We start from the raw sequence: 17971 nt of genomic DNA on the forward strand, positions 1-17971 counted from the left end.
TTTGAATTTAAATCAAAAGCTGTGTTTTCAAGTACTGTGAAATGTGGTATTTAGATGGGAGACTGAAATGCAGCATTTAAACTGAAGGTTGAAATAAGCATAATTTATGAAAAGAAATCCAAGCTTTGGTGGAGACTGAAAGCAGCTGCAGGCCATCTTTGCAATGCAGGAAATCCTAAACTGTGACACCCTCAAGCTGTTGGAATCATCACTAGACAAAGGAAAAAGCAGAACAAGAAGTCAAATCCAAAACCAGAGGATGCAAAACACACGAAATAGACACAAGCAACACACAGCAGTAACTGTCCAGGAAAGATTTGGCTGCCTTTCTGTAGCCTTGCCTGACAATTTAAACTTCCAGTCAGACCTAGAAGTCAGCAGCACACACAAATAGGAAACCTTAAGTATAAATGCAGAAGCTGTTTCGCAATGGTGTGATCGCTTCTGCAACATGATGTCTAATTTGGGCACCTGTGGTTCAAGCCTACTGGTTAATGTCTCACTGAGTAGCTGCCCAAGTGATAAGCATTTTGGAATGCACTTGGTAATCAAAGTTGGAAGCACAAAGCAACTTGAGTCAATCCAGAAACACTCAGCTTAGTAAAGTTACAGCAGGCTTTTCATTCTTAGTGAAAACTGTATAACAGCACCCAGCAGCTGTATTTGAAGGAAAGCCAGTTGAAACCAGAAATATGCCATAAGTTTAACACACTTGCTAATTATCCCCGTATTTTAATTGTTTAAAATAAAGCCAGCTCTGAATCAAAAGGAATAATTTTAAAATATTCTAGGATATAATCATCCAAACAATATTTAACTTCCTCCAGCAGTAAAGTTTTTTCAGCCAGTTAGATGGAAATCCTACAATACAGGACCACATTTTGTCCTCTATTTAATGAACTGTATTTTTTCTGTATCAGTATAGTTTACAATTCTTACCTTTATCATGGCCTACTATATTCAATATCAGAGAGGCAATTTCTATAGTTATGGGTGTGGAGGAAGCTTTACAGAGAACAAATTATATTGATACTCTTACCCACGTTTTGGATACTTACCGCCTAAAATCAAAAAGAGGTAGAGAAACCTGACCCAAAATTTCTGGGCCCTTTCTCTGCCTATTTGAGTCAGGGGAACTCCCACTACTTTGATTTAGGATTCCAAACAAAGTCAGACATAAGAGTGATTCCAAAGGCAACTGTGAAATCTGGATGGGAAAAATTATTCTACAAAATAAAAGTATTAAAAATAAGTCAATTAGAAAAAAGGCAGCAGTTAGTAAGTTACAGGCTTATCCACATAATCCATTTATGCCTCTTGCTTTCAAAAAGTCAATTAACATTGAACAACAAGTGTTAAATATCCATGCAATCATATTTCACTCCATCTCCCACACCAACAGTTTGTAAAACCTGCAAAATTGCACGTCTGCACTGTAGTCAGATTTGGAGCAACCCTTTTTATTCTCTGTCTATTAAATCATATTCCTTGCACAGAATTGACCTGCCCAGCATAAGCAGTCTTCCTACTCCACTCACTAGGAAGGGCATCCAGAATTCCATGTTAGCCACCTTCTAATTTTTCAGATTGAAAGGGTCAGCTGACAATAGTTTCCCAACCAAATGACAGAATCTATTAAGAACTACAGAAAGTTAAATTCTAAATGGTACAAAACCTAAAAAGCAGCAGCTGAGGAGTACACACCTCACTGAGCTATTCAAGCTTCCACTTTTGTTTACACTGCTTTTACTGCCTAAAAATGTTCTTTCAGTTTGATTTCTCTGTAAAACATGACAATTGCACTATAAAGCACTATACTGTTGTCAGCAGCTTTTAAGCAATCTAGCAGACCTTTCACTTTAATACACTAGTACTTGCCAGCAAAAGATCTGACAATTAATCCCATGCATCACCAGAAAAAAAAAAAGGTAGCTGGAGTACTCTCTGAAGGGAGGTGTTCTAGAAACTCTCATTGCTGGTCTGAAATAATTTGCTCACCACAAACTTTCAGGGTATTCCTTAGGGTCTATCTCTGACCTTTAAAAACAGTCAGGAGAGTAGATATGGGGCATCACAGAGCTCACATGATGCTTCAGCTATGACAGGCTGCCTGATAACTCAAGTGGCAGAGATTAAGCTGTGCACAGATAATGAAAAACACTCCCCTTTCAGTTATCAGATACCACCTGCCATTATCTCCCTATCTTTTCTCTGCATGCTCTTCCTTCTTCCTTTCTACCCTCTGTACTTGGAACAAAAACGGATTCAATATTCATGTTAGTAAAAGTGAGTTGCTTTTCCTCTCCATTTACATAAATTGAGCAGTACATACAAGCAAGCTTTATTCTTTAATCCCTCTTAAAGCAGCACAAGCCATTCCCATTGCAAGGAATGTTATGACCTTCCCAACTCTCTGTAATTGTATGCTACAAACACATTAGCAAAGGGCACTTGTCCAGCATCTCCACTCCCCCTTTTAAAATGAGCACTGAAACACCATTTGGAAAACTATTCCTGATTTTGATAAGTAAATTGTTCTTTGGATGCTTGAAATGGAATTAGAACCAAGAGTTGCTTGAATGACTGTATTCAGCAGCTAGCTAAAACAAAACATTTTATTGAGTTTTAACAGGCTGAAGTCACTTACAGTTCATCCCATTTAATCAAGTAGAAGAAGTTCTTGTATGTGCCAACCTTCTTGGACTGAACAGGTTTGAACAGATCTTTTCCATTATGGGTCAGAGAACAAATCAAGTAATATTTTTCATAACTGGGCAAGGAAAAAAACAGTTAAACATAAAAAACTCATAAAAACATTATAAAGAATCTATAAAAGAAGGAATTTTACAATAAGTAAGTCACTTACTTTGACACCCAACCAGAAGAAATTCCATGAGCAGCAAATATTGTGAATTGGAGATGATCTGTGGCAGTCCAAGCTTCCTTGGTACTCTTACTCTCTTCTGGAGAAATTGCTGCTGAACTGCTACAGGAATTTGTGTGGAGTTGCAGAAGGGCCTCAACTGCCCTTGTCAACTGGTCTAGACTCACTTTCAGCGGGTTTTCAGGCTGCAGTGAACCTAAATGATAATTTATTTTATTTACGCATTTTTTCCTAAATTAGTCACCTCTAAACAGGTTTTAAATAAAAATTGAAGAGCTTGACTCACCAGAGGGACTCTTGCTATTGTCATCACCACATTTTAAGGATACCTACACAATCAGAGGAAATTTAAAGTCAGAGGAAATTTCAATACTGAAAATCCATATTAATTTTCCACAGCTATTAAGTACCCTATACAGAAATAATGAAGTATCTGAATTAAGCTCATATTTAAGTTTATGTAACACATCTTTTCACACAAAGTTCCTCAAGAGTTAACTAACACCATCACAATTTCCATATGATGCAGCAACTATTCACCGAATTCAAAAGCTCATTTTTTGTCAAGTCACCTGTTCTGACGTTCTTTATCAAGTCCAGAACACAGTACATTGGAATATTGCTCAGAATAATCTGACTTCTCTAGGTAGAGATAAAGCTTGCTCAGGGCCGTTATGGATGAAAGCAGAGGTCACTAGCTTACTGTCCAGTAATTTAAATCAGAACAGCTTTAAATAGTTTTTTTTTTGTTGTTGTTTGTGGCATTTGGTAAGGTACCTTTTGTTGGCAGAGTTATAAATTTACTGAATTAAAAAAATTAAACAACTGAGAAAACTGTTTAATTAAACAGTAAGGATTGTTACTTTGTACTATCTTTGTTTGCTTCTTGGTCTGATAAAATGGAAGTCTCAACATGATGCAACATCACAGCAATGTCTAGTCTCAACAAAAACACTGTTGAAACCAAGAGATGACAAACAAATCATGGGAATTTACTCCCTTCTAATCAGGAAGGGTTGCATGCCAAATTCAAGCCCTGATAAAACTAAACTTTTTAATGAAAACTAAGCTTGTGGTTTAAAATCAAACCTCAGTAGATTTTTAACTTCCTAAGAAGTTTGCCACAGGTGGTGCAGAAGAATGAAAGCTCTCCTTACACTTTTCGTGTACTAATTTAGCATCTTCAGCTTGAAATTGGAATAACAAAAAATGTCACATTCTTCCAACCACAAAGAATTACTTTTAAAAAAATAAAATCAAACAGTATCTTACAAAAGACTACAATGCAACAATCTCCAACATTTATAGCAATTTTGTTTCTGAAAACAGTCCTGCATGCCTTCATACACATTACTGTGTAAGCCAATGTCCATCATTGCAGGGTGTTATTAATAAATATTTATAAATAATTGCACGGTTTTATTAATAAAATTCCACCTTTTTCAAATTCTACTGGAACAACTTTATTTTTAGGAGCTATTTGTACACTATAATCTAATTATTTCTACAGCCTTCTCCTATCAAAAAGCAAACACTGAAAAAATATCTATATGCTGTTTTTCATTATGTTGTCCTCATGTCTTCTGCACCTCCCTGTAAGAATTTTAGTTCTTGTGACAACTATATTTATCAGTCTTCTGCTCAGTATTACAAATACATCACTGAACTGATGAAGCCAAAAGCAAACAGAGCATCACGTGAACTGCCACTCTAGTAAGGCAGCAGGACAACAGAAAGAGCATTGTAAGATTATTCAGCCTTTTTATTTGCACACTTCTCCACTTACTGACTGTTTTTGACAACATGACTTGAGACTGTCCTGCTCAAGTGAACCATTCATTACAAGGCAGTTGCATCATCAGATTCTGCGCTACTTGAGAGATTTTGGGTTTGTCCTTATGCTCAGGAATGCAGGAGCATAAACAGTTAAGAGTTTTAAGATGCTATTGGTAAGCACAAACACCACTGGAAAAATACATGATGTCAATTCCTCCTTTGAAACATAACTCCATTAATTTTAGACAGCATGAGCTCCTGTCAGTTCCCCTCAGTCAGATTTAGTGGCATCTCCAGTGACAGAAGTTTCTACTTACAGAACCAGAAAACAGTACTTTAAAACTAGTCACTATCTAGAAAAGGAAAATATTCCCAAAGCAAGCAATTACTGCATTAACAGCAGAGAGATGTCAAAGTAAATGGAAGATGTCAAGCTAAATAAATAAATAAATAAATAAATAAATAAATAAATAAATAAATAAATAACATCCAACAAAAAAAACCCCAACATAACCCTGACAGAGCTATGGCTGCTATTGCCATCTACTAAAGACTGTGAAATAATATTAATCAGTTAAAATACGCAATTTACAGAGTTAAAGTTTACCTCAGCATTTTTAATCCTTGGGAGATTGACAGCCCTCCTGAGTTTCTTCACTGATTCTGTTATTGCAGGAGTCTCTACACAATCCAATGTAGAACAGATTTTTCTGACAGTCTTAATTACATGATCTACTGCTTTATGCTGGTTCTAATAAGGAATGTATGAGAGAACAGATTGATCTGATCACAATTGGGAAACCCAGTATTGTTTTAATGCTTTTTAATGAATTGCCAAGAAAACGTCACTATGAGATGCATATTCCATTACATTAAACTGTGGTGTAATGATTGGAATAAAGAAAAACCTCAATATTGAGAACCACCTTATGAATGCCAAAAACACAGTAGTACAGATCCTGGAATGGGGTGCCAGGAAACATCAGGAGATTCCCAACCATTTTTCTATTAAAGTGTTGGCAAAAAATTATTTTCTAATGAGATATTAAGCTCAATTTCCTTCATGGCCTAAAAAGAAAGTGCAGTTCAAAGAAGAAAATTCAATTAGTGTGAGGAAGCAATGCTAAAGAAGCTGTGTTTCAATTTCAGCTCACAGAGATACAGGTTTAGATTACACTGACACTTCTACTACTTACAGTACAGTACTGCTTCCATGATGGAACTAATCTTTTTTACTTCACTTTAATACACTTTTGTAGGCTACTTAAGACAAAGTTCAGCTGCTCCTAATATTCTCTTCCTTCTACTCTTCCAACAGAAGAAAAGCCATATGAGTGAAATCTGAATTATCCCAGGTTTCCTGGGGTTTGTTTTTTAATGTAAGGAAAATATTCACCCAATTTTAAAGAACACATGTAGAAAATTAGAATATTTGCTTCAAAATAATGGTTTACTTTTTTAAAGGCTTAATGTATAGACTCTTTTCACAATAACTTCTGAGCACTTACAACTAAATAAGAGGAATAATTATTGCAATATTCTCTCGCTAAGACATAAATTGATTCCCAACCACCACTCATCCAGACATATTCTTGTGGCCTTTCTACAAATGGATAGCAAAGAAGCTATTTGAATCAGAAAGTTTTTAAATTAAGAGTTACCTGGCAACAATTAACTGTTCTGGTAAGAAAATAACCACAGAAGTCAGAAGACACTGTAAATATTTAAGCCATTCTTCCAAAGCTAACAAATTGAAGGTAAGAGCTTCTTTGTGACATGGAAATAGAAATTTCCACTGCTATTTTCCTCACAGGCTCTCAAATCTCAATAAAAAGACAATTGATAACTTTCAAAGTGTTCAACAATGTGAAATCAAAGTCTACGTACAAATTATTTATGGATTACCCACTTGGATTAGCAAGCTTCAGCTACTGAATATGTACAGGAATTCACATCATGAAGTAAAAAAAATTCAAATGCAGAACTGCTATTTAGACCTAATCATCACCACCTACAAACTACATCTCCCAAGCTCAAAAAGACTACAGAGAGTAGAACACAAGTCTGAATTGAGATGTTTTGCATTCCTCATCTCAGCCTGTGAAATCAGAGCTAAACAAAGAAGCTGAAACAGCTGTAAGAGCAACGCAACAAAACCACCACCATGTCAGGGAGCAGTAACAGCTCACTCTTCTACAAAAAGGTTGTGTTCAAAACTACCCTTGAGAACGTGGTGAAACACCACCAAGGGAATTAAATAATATTATGGGAGTATGGAAATAGACAGCAGCTTGTTCAGACCTGCATTCCTGGAGAGGCAAACAAACACTGTGGAAATTAAAAGTATTGCAATTAAGTAATTCATTTCAAGACTGTTCTTACAGGAACTGGTTAAAAAATACAGTTATCTGATGTTTAAGCATTTAAGACTTCAAGTTACATTACTATCAGCAGTTCAAAGCACCTTCTCCTTTGAGAAATGAGCAAAGCAGGTTATATCCATAAGCTTTTGCAGATGGGCTGTTACTCCAAACTACTGAACATTTGAGCTGCTTTAAGCTACCTGCCATACACTGAAAGAGAAAATTTTTTTTTGACAGGGTATTTTAAATAAACTGAATAATGCAGAACAAGACATTATTATGCTTTGTGTAGAACTTACTTATGTGTTCCAAATGTGCTTCAGTTCTTTCTCCCATTTACACAACTATTCCTGTTCTCTATTATGCAGATTTTAATCTGTTAGTAAATTATATAATTAAATAATTCATCTGTTAGTAAATACATCCTTCATGGCTGTCAACAACAGCCATAGTCAGAATTCAGACCTCTTCCCTATTCTCCTGAATTAATCTCTACCAGCATGTTTGAGACAGAGGTTATCTTGCACCCCAGGATTTGGAAGATACATTTCTAGTTGTGATGATCAGGTAATAACTGGTTTGCAAGAAAAGCCAGGAAGAAGAACAGAACTCTAAATACCCATATTTCACATGTTTCACATTTGACAGCTTGTTCAGATTCTCAGTTTCCCAGAGAAAACCTGGAAGCCGTTTTCCCAGCTACCTGAGCAGTGAATTCGGTTGTGCTACTTTTGGTTCAGCAATAATCTACAATGACATTACCTCATTCTTAAGGGCTATGGTAACTTGCTTGTGATACACCTCAAGAAGTTCTTCAATGGAAGACCTGCAAGAAATAGGAGTTATTGAACACAAGTACAAGAACAGAACACAGCCTTGGTGAAGAATCATCAGTGATCAGCACTTGATTATTAAAATAACCACAAAACATTACCTTATGATAGGTTCTCTGAAAGGCTTCTCTACTTTGTAGAGGTGTTTGGTTAGATGTACAGGTGTCCTGTCATCATCTTCCTGCAATAAAATATAAGGTACTAAGTCCTGTTCTTACCTTTCTATAATATGCATACTGTTTCAGAAGATTAATTACTAACACCTGGGATGTTGAAGGGGAAAGATGTAAGGTGATCTCTTCAAAGGCGAAAAGAAATAACTATTTAATAGCCTGTGAAATGTGTACACATGGGGACAGAGAGAAGAAACAGCCATCAAGTGCCCAACTATGCGGATACCAAATACTCCTTCCTCCCTCTTTGATGGTCTGATGCATATTTAATTAAACTCAAAAACTGTTCCCAAACTTTATTTAACTCTGAAATTTATTCCTTCTTTTTCAAGCCTCGAGTTTAGTCCAACTGCTTGCACACTTTTTCCAGGTATAAAATACTAGGTTCTAGTAAGGGGCATTATCCACATTTATGGAATCTGCCTTGTGAAAATTCAGTTATGCACTTCACTTCCTGGTAGGATCAGCATTTCCAGCAGCAGACAGACACGCTCATTTGCCAGTCACACAAGGAGGTCACACCTTGGGCCCAGTAGTCCCTTGCAGACAGGGAGGTACTCACCGTCCGTGCCAGGTCGCTGCACATCCCGCTGTGGGTCAGCAGCTGCAGTTTGATGTCCGTGTCCCACTTCCGGCAGTTCTGGATGTACTCGTGACTCCCGATGCAGTGCTTGCTGCAAAACAAAAGCAAGCTACAGCCACAACCAAAGCACTGCAGCCCCAAAAGCTCGCACAAAATATTCCAGGCAACCTGTTGCCATGAAGTAAGGAAACGGTGAATCAACCTCCACGCCATCCTTGATCTGACTTTTACTTCTGCACCAGTTCTTATACACTACTGCAGACACCTGTACTTGTGCTAAAACTCAAAACCACAGTGGTTAACACTGAAACCAAATATTCTAACCCAGAAAACTAATGGGGCTTTGTAAGCCATCAGTTTTGGAAAAAAATTACAACAAAAAAAAAAACAAACCAAAAATCAAACCAAGACACAAACAACCACAAACCACAACTCCCTGAGTTTATTTGAAAACAGTTGATTTTTTTTCAGTTTCTGAGACTCGAAGAGTGCTCAAAACCTACAATATCTATCTACAGAAATGCTCTAGAAACATGCATCTGCATTAGAACAGAGCTGATGACAACCTGCTTGGCTGTATCCCAGAGCAATTCCAGAAACTTCTGATCTTTGTGCAAAGAGCGACTCCCTTACATTTTAAAGGTCTCTTTCACACATTTAATCACTAGAGATAGACTTTCCAGTAACTGTGTCACGAAAAAGCATGAAATTAGGTATTAATGAAAAAGTTTGCTTACTTCTGTAAAACTTCTTCTTGGCCACAGACTTTCAGGATATAGCTGCCAATGTCCACTTCATTCAAGTCATCATGCACCCAGCAAAGTGCCTGCATTATTATAAGCTCAACAGGGGAACTCACTGTTTGAAGAAATTACATCCAAAAGTTAAATACAAATCTAGAGCAAGTGATATTAACTATTTTTCCACTCCGAAATTGTAGTTATTTAATGAAATTGATTTTTGTACTTGTAGAAAAGACTTCCACACTTCTATTGCCACCTAAATGTTTAAGATCTTCATTCCTCTCTCACCAAGAAAGGTATCTCATAGAACTTGACTGCCATTATAAAAAGCCCCAAAAAATCCTTATAAATTAGGATACAGTGTGGTCACTTAACCAAAAGTACAAACACAGTCTGCAGGACAGAGGACAGCCTTTTTCTTTTTTTTTTTTTAATTATAAATTTGCCCTATTTCACAAGGGCTTTAAATAGGTAAGTGATCCCAGAGGCACTTCAAATTTAAAAAACACTATCTGAAGAGTTGGAGATGGAACTCCTCTATTTGTTCTGCTTTTGAGGAATTAAATACCAGCTGCAGCTGAGGCAAATCCTACTGGATGTCCTCTTCCCTTTTTCCTTTCCACTTGCCCAGGTTGCCACTTAGTACAGAGCAGATTTCAGTTAACACCACTGAGTCTTTGCAAAATGCAAGTCTTAGCTACCAGTAATTTTGTATCAGGCTCCAAATGTTTTCTGGAAAATAGTGTTTCTTCCATCCTGCAACTACAGAGCAAAAAATAATTTCAGTCAACCCCAAAATCCATTGCCCCACAGCCATCAGCTGTCACCGACTAAAAATACAGATAAGTTTGAATGACACAAATGTTTAAATCCAAAATACTCTCTAGCCCTTCCTACCTAGCTTCTGATGATTTCCTTTAAAACATTTGTGGACAGTATCACTAAGTGCCTTAAAATTCTGTAAAAAAACCCTGCTGTATAAAAGCAATTTTGTATTTTGTCTGTACCTTCAGAATGGGGTTTTTTCCCCCTCCAGGGACCTCCCTGATTTTCCCTATTTTTTTAAAGAAAGAAATATTGCTACTATGATAGACACAGTAGAGAGGTAACGCCACAACAATATTTTCCACAAGACAACACATGTGCTTCATTTCATTAACAAATAACTAATTATTACAAGCGCAAAGGTAGCTGATGGCATATGAAGAATGACCTTGTGAAATTCAACAAGGAATGGTAGGAAGTATGAATTCAGAAACACTTTAGAAGTCATTAAGACTGTTTTATTGGGTGAAATCACTGTGCTACCTTCAGCAGAGAATATATTTGATAGCTGATAAAGAAAAAAGATGCAGTGATAGCTCACACAGGGATGGTTTCTGTGCCGTAGTCACAGGCTCCACTGCCAAAGGTCTGCAAGCCCTGCAAAGCCCAGTGAAGACTGCCAAGATGTTACCAGCTCTTCCCTGCCCTACATCTTATTCAAAGACATTAATTCCTTGCTGACACACAATGTTTGCTCAGACAGAGCAAACTTCCATGCAACGTCTAATAAATGAATGTAAAATGAATCCAAATAAGCTCTAAAGTTCATCCATTTCCCTCCTGAGTCCTTTGAACAAACTGAATTGTCAGAGCACTGAGAGGCTGCACTTCCTTCTGAGCAAGACTGAAAGCCACACTGAAGTAAAGCAGCTCTACTAGCATCAGGATGCTGAGGTATACAACAACAGTTTGACCAAGAAGAGAAGGAATTAAATGTAGAGAACAACTTTAAATACCCCCATTACTAGTCACATACCTGCCTTTCCCCAGCTATGGGAGACAAGTACTCTAACTGTGATTAGTTTCAGCGTCAGAAAAAAGGAAGGGAGTAGAAAGTGTAAAGAAGAAAATATGTGGGGTTAGAATGCCAAACACATTCCAAGCTATTTACAAAAAATACTAGAAATATAGGGCTGAAGCCCTAACATTTTAGTTACCCTACCAAAGCTTTCTGTAGGAAAAGATTAAGCTTGTAATATTAGACAGCAGTAGTCTCAAGGATTAAGTGCAGAAACCCTTCCTAGGCTATATTTAAAATCCATCTCATTTCTTAACAAAAGATTATTAAATCACCACAGAATAAATGTGAAGTCCAGCAAATTAATATAGAACGAAAACACTGATGCACTGAGAGCTTGTTTTTCCAACAGAGCAGCAAGTTCATGTAACAGAACAACTCCAGATCTTTTGAGAACAGCCAGCTCTGAAGCATCTACACTGTTAGAAGTTGAGATCCAAATGATAACCCTCACAAGTGACAAGAGATTACAGAAGTATAGAGGCAAAACATTTATTACCAGTTATTTTATCACCCACAACTGCCAGAAGCTGACAGCATGCAGTTACAAATACAACCACTGTGCAGTCAAGACTGCACAGAGAATATGAATTTATGTGCTACAACCAGGCAAACCTCAAAGGTCCACCCCAAACCAATATTCCTGGTTACCCACAAAACTGGAAGAGCCAGTTGTGGCACATCCAACAGTATCATTTTAGTGTTTGTGTTCATAAGCATGTACTGAAGGCAAGTAATAGATAGCTTTAGTGTTTGTTCCTATTTTCCACCAGCAATTTGCCTGAATTTTTAGATAGCCTACAAAATTTTATTTCATGTTAGTGTTGAAATGAAAAATTAAAAATCTCAGTCCTGGTGTCATTATCCTCTCAGTAACTATAACGCAAAAAGTCTTGAAAAACTGTTTTTATTCTACCTAGCTGTGGACAGAACAGTGCTTCTGGTTTGCTGGACTCTCCTTTTTTGCAGTTTGTCAATTTCTAAATATTTTCTGATGGAGACACAAAGAACTAGGCTTTTCCTCAGTTACCTTTCCCACGTTTCTCACAAACAACTGATGGCCCTGAGACCCAGGGATTACAAAAACTGAAAGGCTGTCCTAGGCTGACTGTAGAGTCTTTAGCAAGCAAACTCTAATTGAAGAAGCAGGAACATACCATCGCATGTGAAAGTCACTGGTTGCTGGAATTCTTCGATTTCTATTGAAACCTTGATACTGGCACTCTCCCCACTTATATTTCTTTGCAGCATGATTGGACTCAGCACAAAACCTGGGTTTGTTTGCTGATCAGTACAAGGAAACTTGGTCCTCAGTCTGGAAGAAGAGAAGGTTTATAAAACTTTGGTTTATGAAAGGTTTATTGCAATGGAGAAGCTCAAGTCTAAAGCAAAGTAACATGGTAATAACCACAAGGCAGAACAGTAAAGACTACCTTCGGCTCTCTACCTAAATTGCACGTGCAAAGCATCATTTAATTTTTCTACTCTCAACAGAACATTGCCCACAATAATTATACAAGTAATAGTTAAGACAGGAAAAAAACCCTAGCATATAATTAGGCAGGTTTTCCACATAGCTTAAAATATTTAATAGGTCAATTCTTACAGGACATATCCAGCTTCTGCAGAAGTTCTTAACAAGGTAATCCACTGTATTTTCTAAAAGTTAGTTTAGAAAAAGAAAAAAAAAAAAGAAAAAAAAAAAAAAAAAAAAAAAAAAAAAGAACAACTCTTCATGTTTCAATTTTTAGAAGTCAAATCTGAACTTAGATACCATGCAGGAGGCAGCTATTCCAAGCTATGGAAGTTGAAGAGGCTTTAATCGAGGTACAGGTTTTTATTTAGGACACAAACAGTGTTGAACATTTACCTCCAAGTGAATAACCCATACTTGGAAAGCTGCTTTTTATCTTCTGCTATTTAATATGGATAAAACAATTTAACCCTAAACTTCTGCAAATATTAAAGTAATGTTATAAGAGATTAAGAACAGAACTCCTCTATAAGGATCATTTATTTAATCATCTTGATACTGGACAATACCAAGATCCTCCAGTAAGAGTTGTTCAGTCAAAAGTCCATCAGCATTTTAAACACTGAGTCTTGAAAGAAAGGGTAACAATTAGATTTAACCAGAAAGTGTTGCAACAAGCCTATCCTATGTGAGCTTTTCCTAATGTTGTTTATCAGTACGTTTCCCATATACATGAATTTTCATTGTTTTTGTGGAGTTTCCTTTTCATTTCATAAACATTCCTCCTTAAAAAAAATAGATGCTATCACTGAGATTCAAAGATCTCTATTTCCTCCATTATTTCTTGAATTTTGATCTTAAAAGGGAAAAGAGGCAAGAGTAGTTTGTCTTCTCTAAGAAGAAAACAAAAAAAAAATCTCTCATTAAATTGCGGCAGTAAGAAAAAAACCCCACACGATCTTTAAGGAACTTCACTATCTGATCTAAGCAGACACAAGTTTAAAGGCTTTATGCTACAGAATTCCAGTTGTGGAAGCAACAAAAACAAAAGCATTTGAAGGTTGGAAATCCACTGAGTGATAGATTTTGTGAGGGGTATCAGCTAATAATAAAAAAAAAAGACTTCAAATTCTTTAAACAGAAATTGTAATAAAAACCCAACAAGATACAGAAGAATACTTTGAGGATAAAAAGGTTTTATAAAAACAAGGAAAAGTGAATGTCACAGGACCAAAATAAGAAAGAGCACATATGATAATACAATAATCTTAGTACTGAAGATCTTAACTGAAGATCTGTTTCACTCTTGAAAAAAAATAAACAAACCAGGACAAAACCAGGAAAAACTGAGATAAGAAAAGGAAAAAGGATACATACTGAAATTTGTCCCATCAAGCAAAAAATAAGACTGTTCCTGTCAAGCTAACTGAAAATGAATCATCTAACTTTTTTTTTTTCCTCTGCTGAAAGTTAATTCATATTCAGTCATTTCTTACTTCATAACTGCTTCAGAAAAAGCTGACAGTTCTTGATTCTGCCCTTCAACTGCTTGGAGAAGCACGTTCTCTGTCAGCGTGCCAGTGGTCCCATTGTCTTTCTGCAACTCAAAGATAACACAGCATTTAAACAGCTGCAAACATATTCCTAAAGCCAGCAAAGCCACATGCAGGTGATAGATTTTCATGAGTCTGAGGTCTACTGTTAGTTTTACGTCTATTTCTACATGGAGAAGATCAAATGTCACTACTAACTTGAAAAGTACAGATTCACTGGAGCAGTGACTCCTTGACAGCCAGTAATTTATTTGCCAGCATCATTATCACTTAATATTAAGTTTCAAGCAGTTTCTGAGCTCTCAGCAGTGACCTGTTGCATTTGGATTTGGCTAAATTCAGCTGAACCACAGATGAAAGAAAAACATATTTTTCCTCCAGTTCTGCAATTCAATTTCAGTGTAGTTCCAGAAAGAACCACTACATACCACTGCTGTCCATAATTATCTCTTCCTACAAAGCAGGAAAATACAAGTCGAACACTGGAAGGAAAAAGCATTCAAAACATGAAACTTACAACTAACCCCATGGAATCAATTTACCACTGTTTGAATCCCTCATGCCAAATGCTCCCATCACCTCCCAAAACCCACAATCTTTAAAGTAGCCAATCCAAAAGAATAACTGCTAAAAGAGGGCTGCAGCTTCAAACAGCAAAATCTTATAAACTTTAAAAAACAGCAGAAGGATTTAAATCTGCATCTGTTTTCTGATCCAATTCACAATACATCCACACAAATGCTGGAGTGAGCAAAAAGCACAGAAAAGTTGGAATAACCAGTGGAACTCAGTTGTCCATAGTCTAGCCTGAAGGACTCATGAAGGTCCTGCCAGGTCCTCCCTGGAATAAATTACATGACCAGTTATATTTTTCACCCAAAGATTTTACAATGCTTATAGAAACCTTTAACCCAAACACGAGGCCAAGAACAAAGCAGACTGCACTACAGCTTTTCTGAAAGTCACCATAATTTACTCCTATTTGAAGCCGTGATTAACTACTTAACCAGTATGTGGGTTATTTATTATTAGCCAAAGTAGTCGGCCAATTTCATTAGAGCGTATCAGACAATATAGTTAAATTAGACTCTCAGAAAAGGGGTCAAATCTGAGAGAGCCACAAGCTGTCAGGTCTTTTCCTTTAAGCACTTTTTTCCCTTCAAATTAACTTGTTTAAGCAGTACAGCATAAACTTAGAAGAGATACAACCTATAATTGCCACTTGAATTGTATTTAAAACTAATTATTTCAGCTAAAATATTGGCTGCATGAACACTGATCAGTCAAAAGAACAAATTCTGTGTAATTGGGGATTAGCCATACCACAGGAGACAATTAGAGCTGGAAGCTGTAAAGCCACAAAACTTGAAATGAGCTGCAGGAGCATGCATAATACCCTAAATTTAAATAGGTTTTTCTATTGTAACATCTCAGACAAGTTCTATCACATAATAATACTGGGCAACCTCTCAAGACCTGCTAACCTGTGCAACTGTATCTAGTAAACACACTCTCTAAGCAATTGCACAACAATACCACCAAAAATCACAAGGAAACAGGCAGGGAACATACCCGTGGAAAAGCAAACATCTCTAATGAAGGTTAAGCACCTGCTGGTGGGCACTCAACACAAAACTCAGCCACTGCAAATCAAGAAGGTGCCTCTACAAATGTTAAGCTCAATTTAAAAACTCTTCAAGGAATACTACAAGTAAGTACACAAAGCACTATGCAACATAGGATAAAAGCACTAAACAAGAGGCCTACTTCAAATAAAGTCACACCAGTGATGAAACACCACTTCATGCCATAATGTGATACTTGAATTCCTTACGGAAAAATCTGCAGGTTATTCTACCGTTAAATTCAAAGTTTAGGGAACTAACAAGGCATGTCGACACATGCAAGCTTAGCCAGGGTAAATAATAAATTCTAATCTAGTGAGCAAAGAAAAAAAAGATTTGGTTATATCCATGGTTCACCTCAGGGTCACATTTGGCTAAGGAGAGAAATCTGATATTATTACAAATATGTAATGATGGAAAAGACCTCCTGGTGAAAAATTAAGAACATCAAACACCTCATTTTTAGCTGAACTTCAGTATTAATTTTTGATTACTTTTGGAAAAAATTTCAGGACAACAAGCTCTGAAAAACTAGCAATTCTAGTTAAACCCACTGGACTCAGATGGGGTTTGAGCAACAAGTAGAATTTTGATTTCTTGAACTTCCACTTGGGTCAGTCTAGGAGGTGCAAAAGCTATCAGTCAAACAGGAAATAACTTGAAAGAGAGGACTTCAGGCCAAATGAGATAAATAGTTCATGTCAGCACAGGCTGCAAAAATAGAAGTGGTCTGTAAATACAATTAATCTGAACAATGGCAAACAAACCCAAACCCCAATAAATAAACAAAAGTTATATAAAATTCCACGAGTATACAAAGCCACAAGACTCGGCAGCTCTGTGGAAAGCAAGAGAAAACAACACATAGAAGAGGACAAAAAGCTTTTTGCCTCTGCTTTCAGAAATAGGTGACAAACACTGAAGCATTTAAAGGGGAATGCTAAATGTATAGCTACTTCAAATATGAATGTATACATTAAATAGGCAAAAATCAGAATAGATACAAATAGATACTTCATTAAAACAAGGCAATCTATTGCTTCAGGGATTGAACACACAAATAGTCATAAATTTTGATAGAATCAAAATATATTTTCGATTGAATCAAAATACTAGTGTTTTAGTTTGAAGGGCAGCAAGACTGAGTTTTTAAGAAGGGTTTGGGGGAATGATCCAGACTTGTTAAGATGCAAGACTTAAAAATATACTTAGAAGAACATATAAACCTGGGATAACTTGGGTAAAATACAAGAGAACTGCCAAAAATAGAGGCTGCACAACTCAGCTTCCTGTTATACTGAGTAGAAAATTATTTAAACTAGAAACTAAAGTAGAAGCAGAGGATAGACAAAAGAGAGACTATCCAAGTTATATATCCAATTGAGAGACTCATCTTTAAATCTATTTATTTTCTTAATAACTCAGCAGAAACAACCCTGCTAACTTACAGTCTTGTACCATCACCTATCTTTATAATACAGGCTAGAACTGGAGTGTGATGCCAAAACAAGTCTGGAGGAGCACAAGGGGAAAATAAATCTCAAACCTTCCATTGGGCATTCACTGCAGAAGTCTGCTATAAATTAAAAACTTGTTTGACAAAGATGGTGACTTAATAAAAACTAATTGACCACAGAATTGATGTTCTGTCAGTTCTGATGTTCTATCACAAATAAAGCAAATGCAATGAAAGAGTTCCAAGCAGGATGCCCCTGCCTGTAATGAGGATTTATTCATGCTGATGTACAAGGCATGTGGTACACTGTGCTCTCACACAGAGAGCTAAAATTCTCAGAAGTCATCTCCAAAAACTAAAAAAGAAAAGAGAAGCTCTCACACAGAGCTTGCAATGAAAGCTGACAGAAAGTCACCATCTCTTGTAGCATATTGAGGTAAATATCAAAATGATTCTTTCATCTTAAGTACCTGCTGTTCCATCCTGAAAGAAGAACATTTGCTAACAGCTAGTTACAAATGTGCTCTGCTGAAAATCAGATGATTGATGAGGAGGAGCTGGAACAGCCTTTAAATCAAAAGTGGCAGGAAGAAAAGGCCACATGTGAAGGCAGAGCTTGAGCCTCATTTATGGATCAGTAGCCAATCCACGACATGCAAATAGCA

General features: G+C 36.7%; 1 protein-coding gene across 3 annotated transcripts in view; it reads right to left on the minus strand.

The window, feature by feature from the left end:
* The window catches only part of PIK3C2A (phosphatidylinositol-4-phosphate 3-kinase catalytic subunit type 2 alpha), a 50857-nt gene that overhangs the window by 18356 nt on the left and 14530 nt on the right, over nucleotides 1–17971 (minus strand). For 2 of the 3 annotated variants that reach the window (XR_010721857.1, XM_066187629.1), the window contains exons 3-13: nucleotides 14169–14275; nucleotides 12356–12513; nucleotides 9350–9470; nucleotides 8592–8703; nucleotides 7958–8037; nucleotides 7786–7849; nucleotides 5268–5411; nucleotides 3171–3213; nucleotides 2867–3080; nucleotides 2648–2770; nucleotides 1059–1226 (exon numbers count right to left, since the gene is read on the minus strand). Coding sequence is in view for 2 of the 3 variants with exons in the window: in XM_066187629.1 (XP_066043726.1) it covers nucleotides 1059–1226; nucleotides 2648–2770; nucleotides 2867–3080; nucleotides 3171–3213; nucleotides 5268–5411; nucleotides 7786–7849; nucleotides 7958–8037; nucleotides 8592–8703; nucleotides 9350–9470; nucleotides 12356–12513; nucleotides 14169–14275 (1334 nt within the window). In the remaining variant the exon portion in view is untranslated. The remainder of the gene's footprint in view (nucleotides 1–1058; nucleotides 1227–2647; nucleotides 2771–2866; nucleotides 3081–3170; nucleotides 3214–5267; nucleotides 5412–7785; nucleotides 7850–7957; nucleotides 8038–8591; nucleotides 8704–9349; nucleotides 9471–12355; nucleotides 12514–14168; nucleotides 14276–17971) is intronic. The other variant, XM_066187630.1, reaches the window with a different exon arrangement.

Source organism: Chamaea fasciata, unplaced genomic scaffold, assembly GCF_029207755.1.
Source record: "Chamaea fasciata isolate MVZ Bird 193981 ecotype frontalis unplaced genomic scaffold, bChaFas1.0.hap1 SCAF_7, whole genome shotgun sequence".
In the NCBI taxonomy this organism is placed as follows: Eukaryota; Metazoa; Chordata; class Aves; order Passeriformes; family Sylviidae; genus Chamaea; species Chamaea fasciata.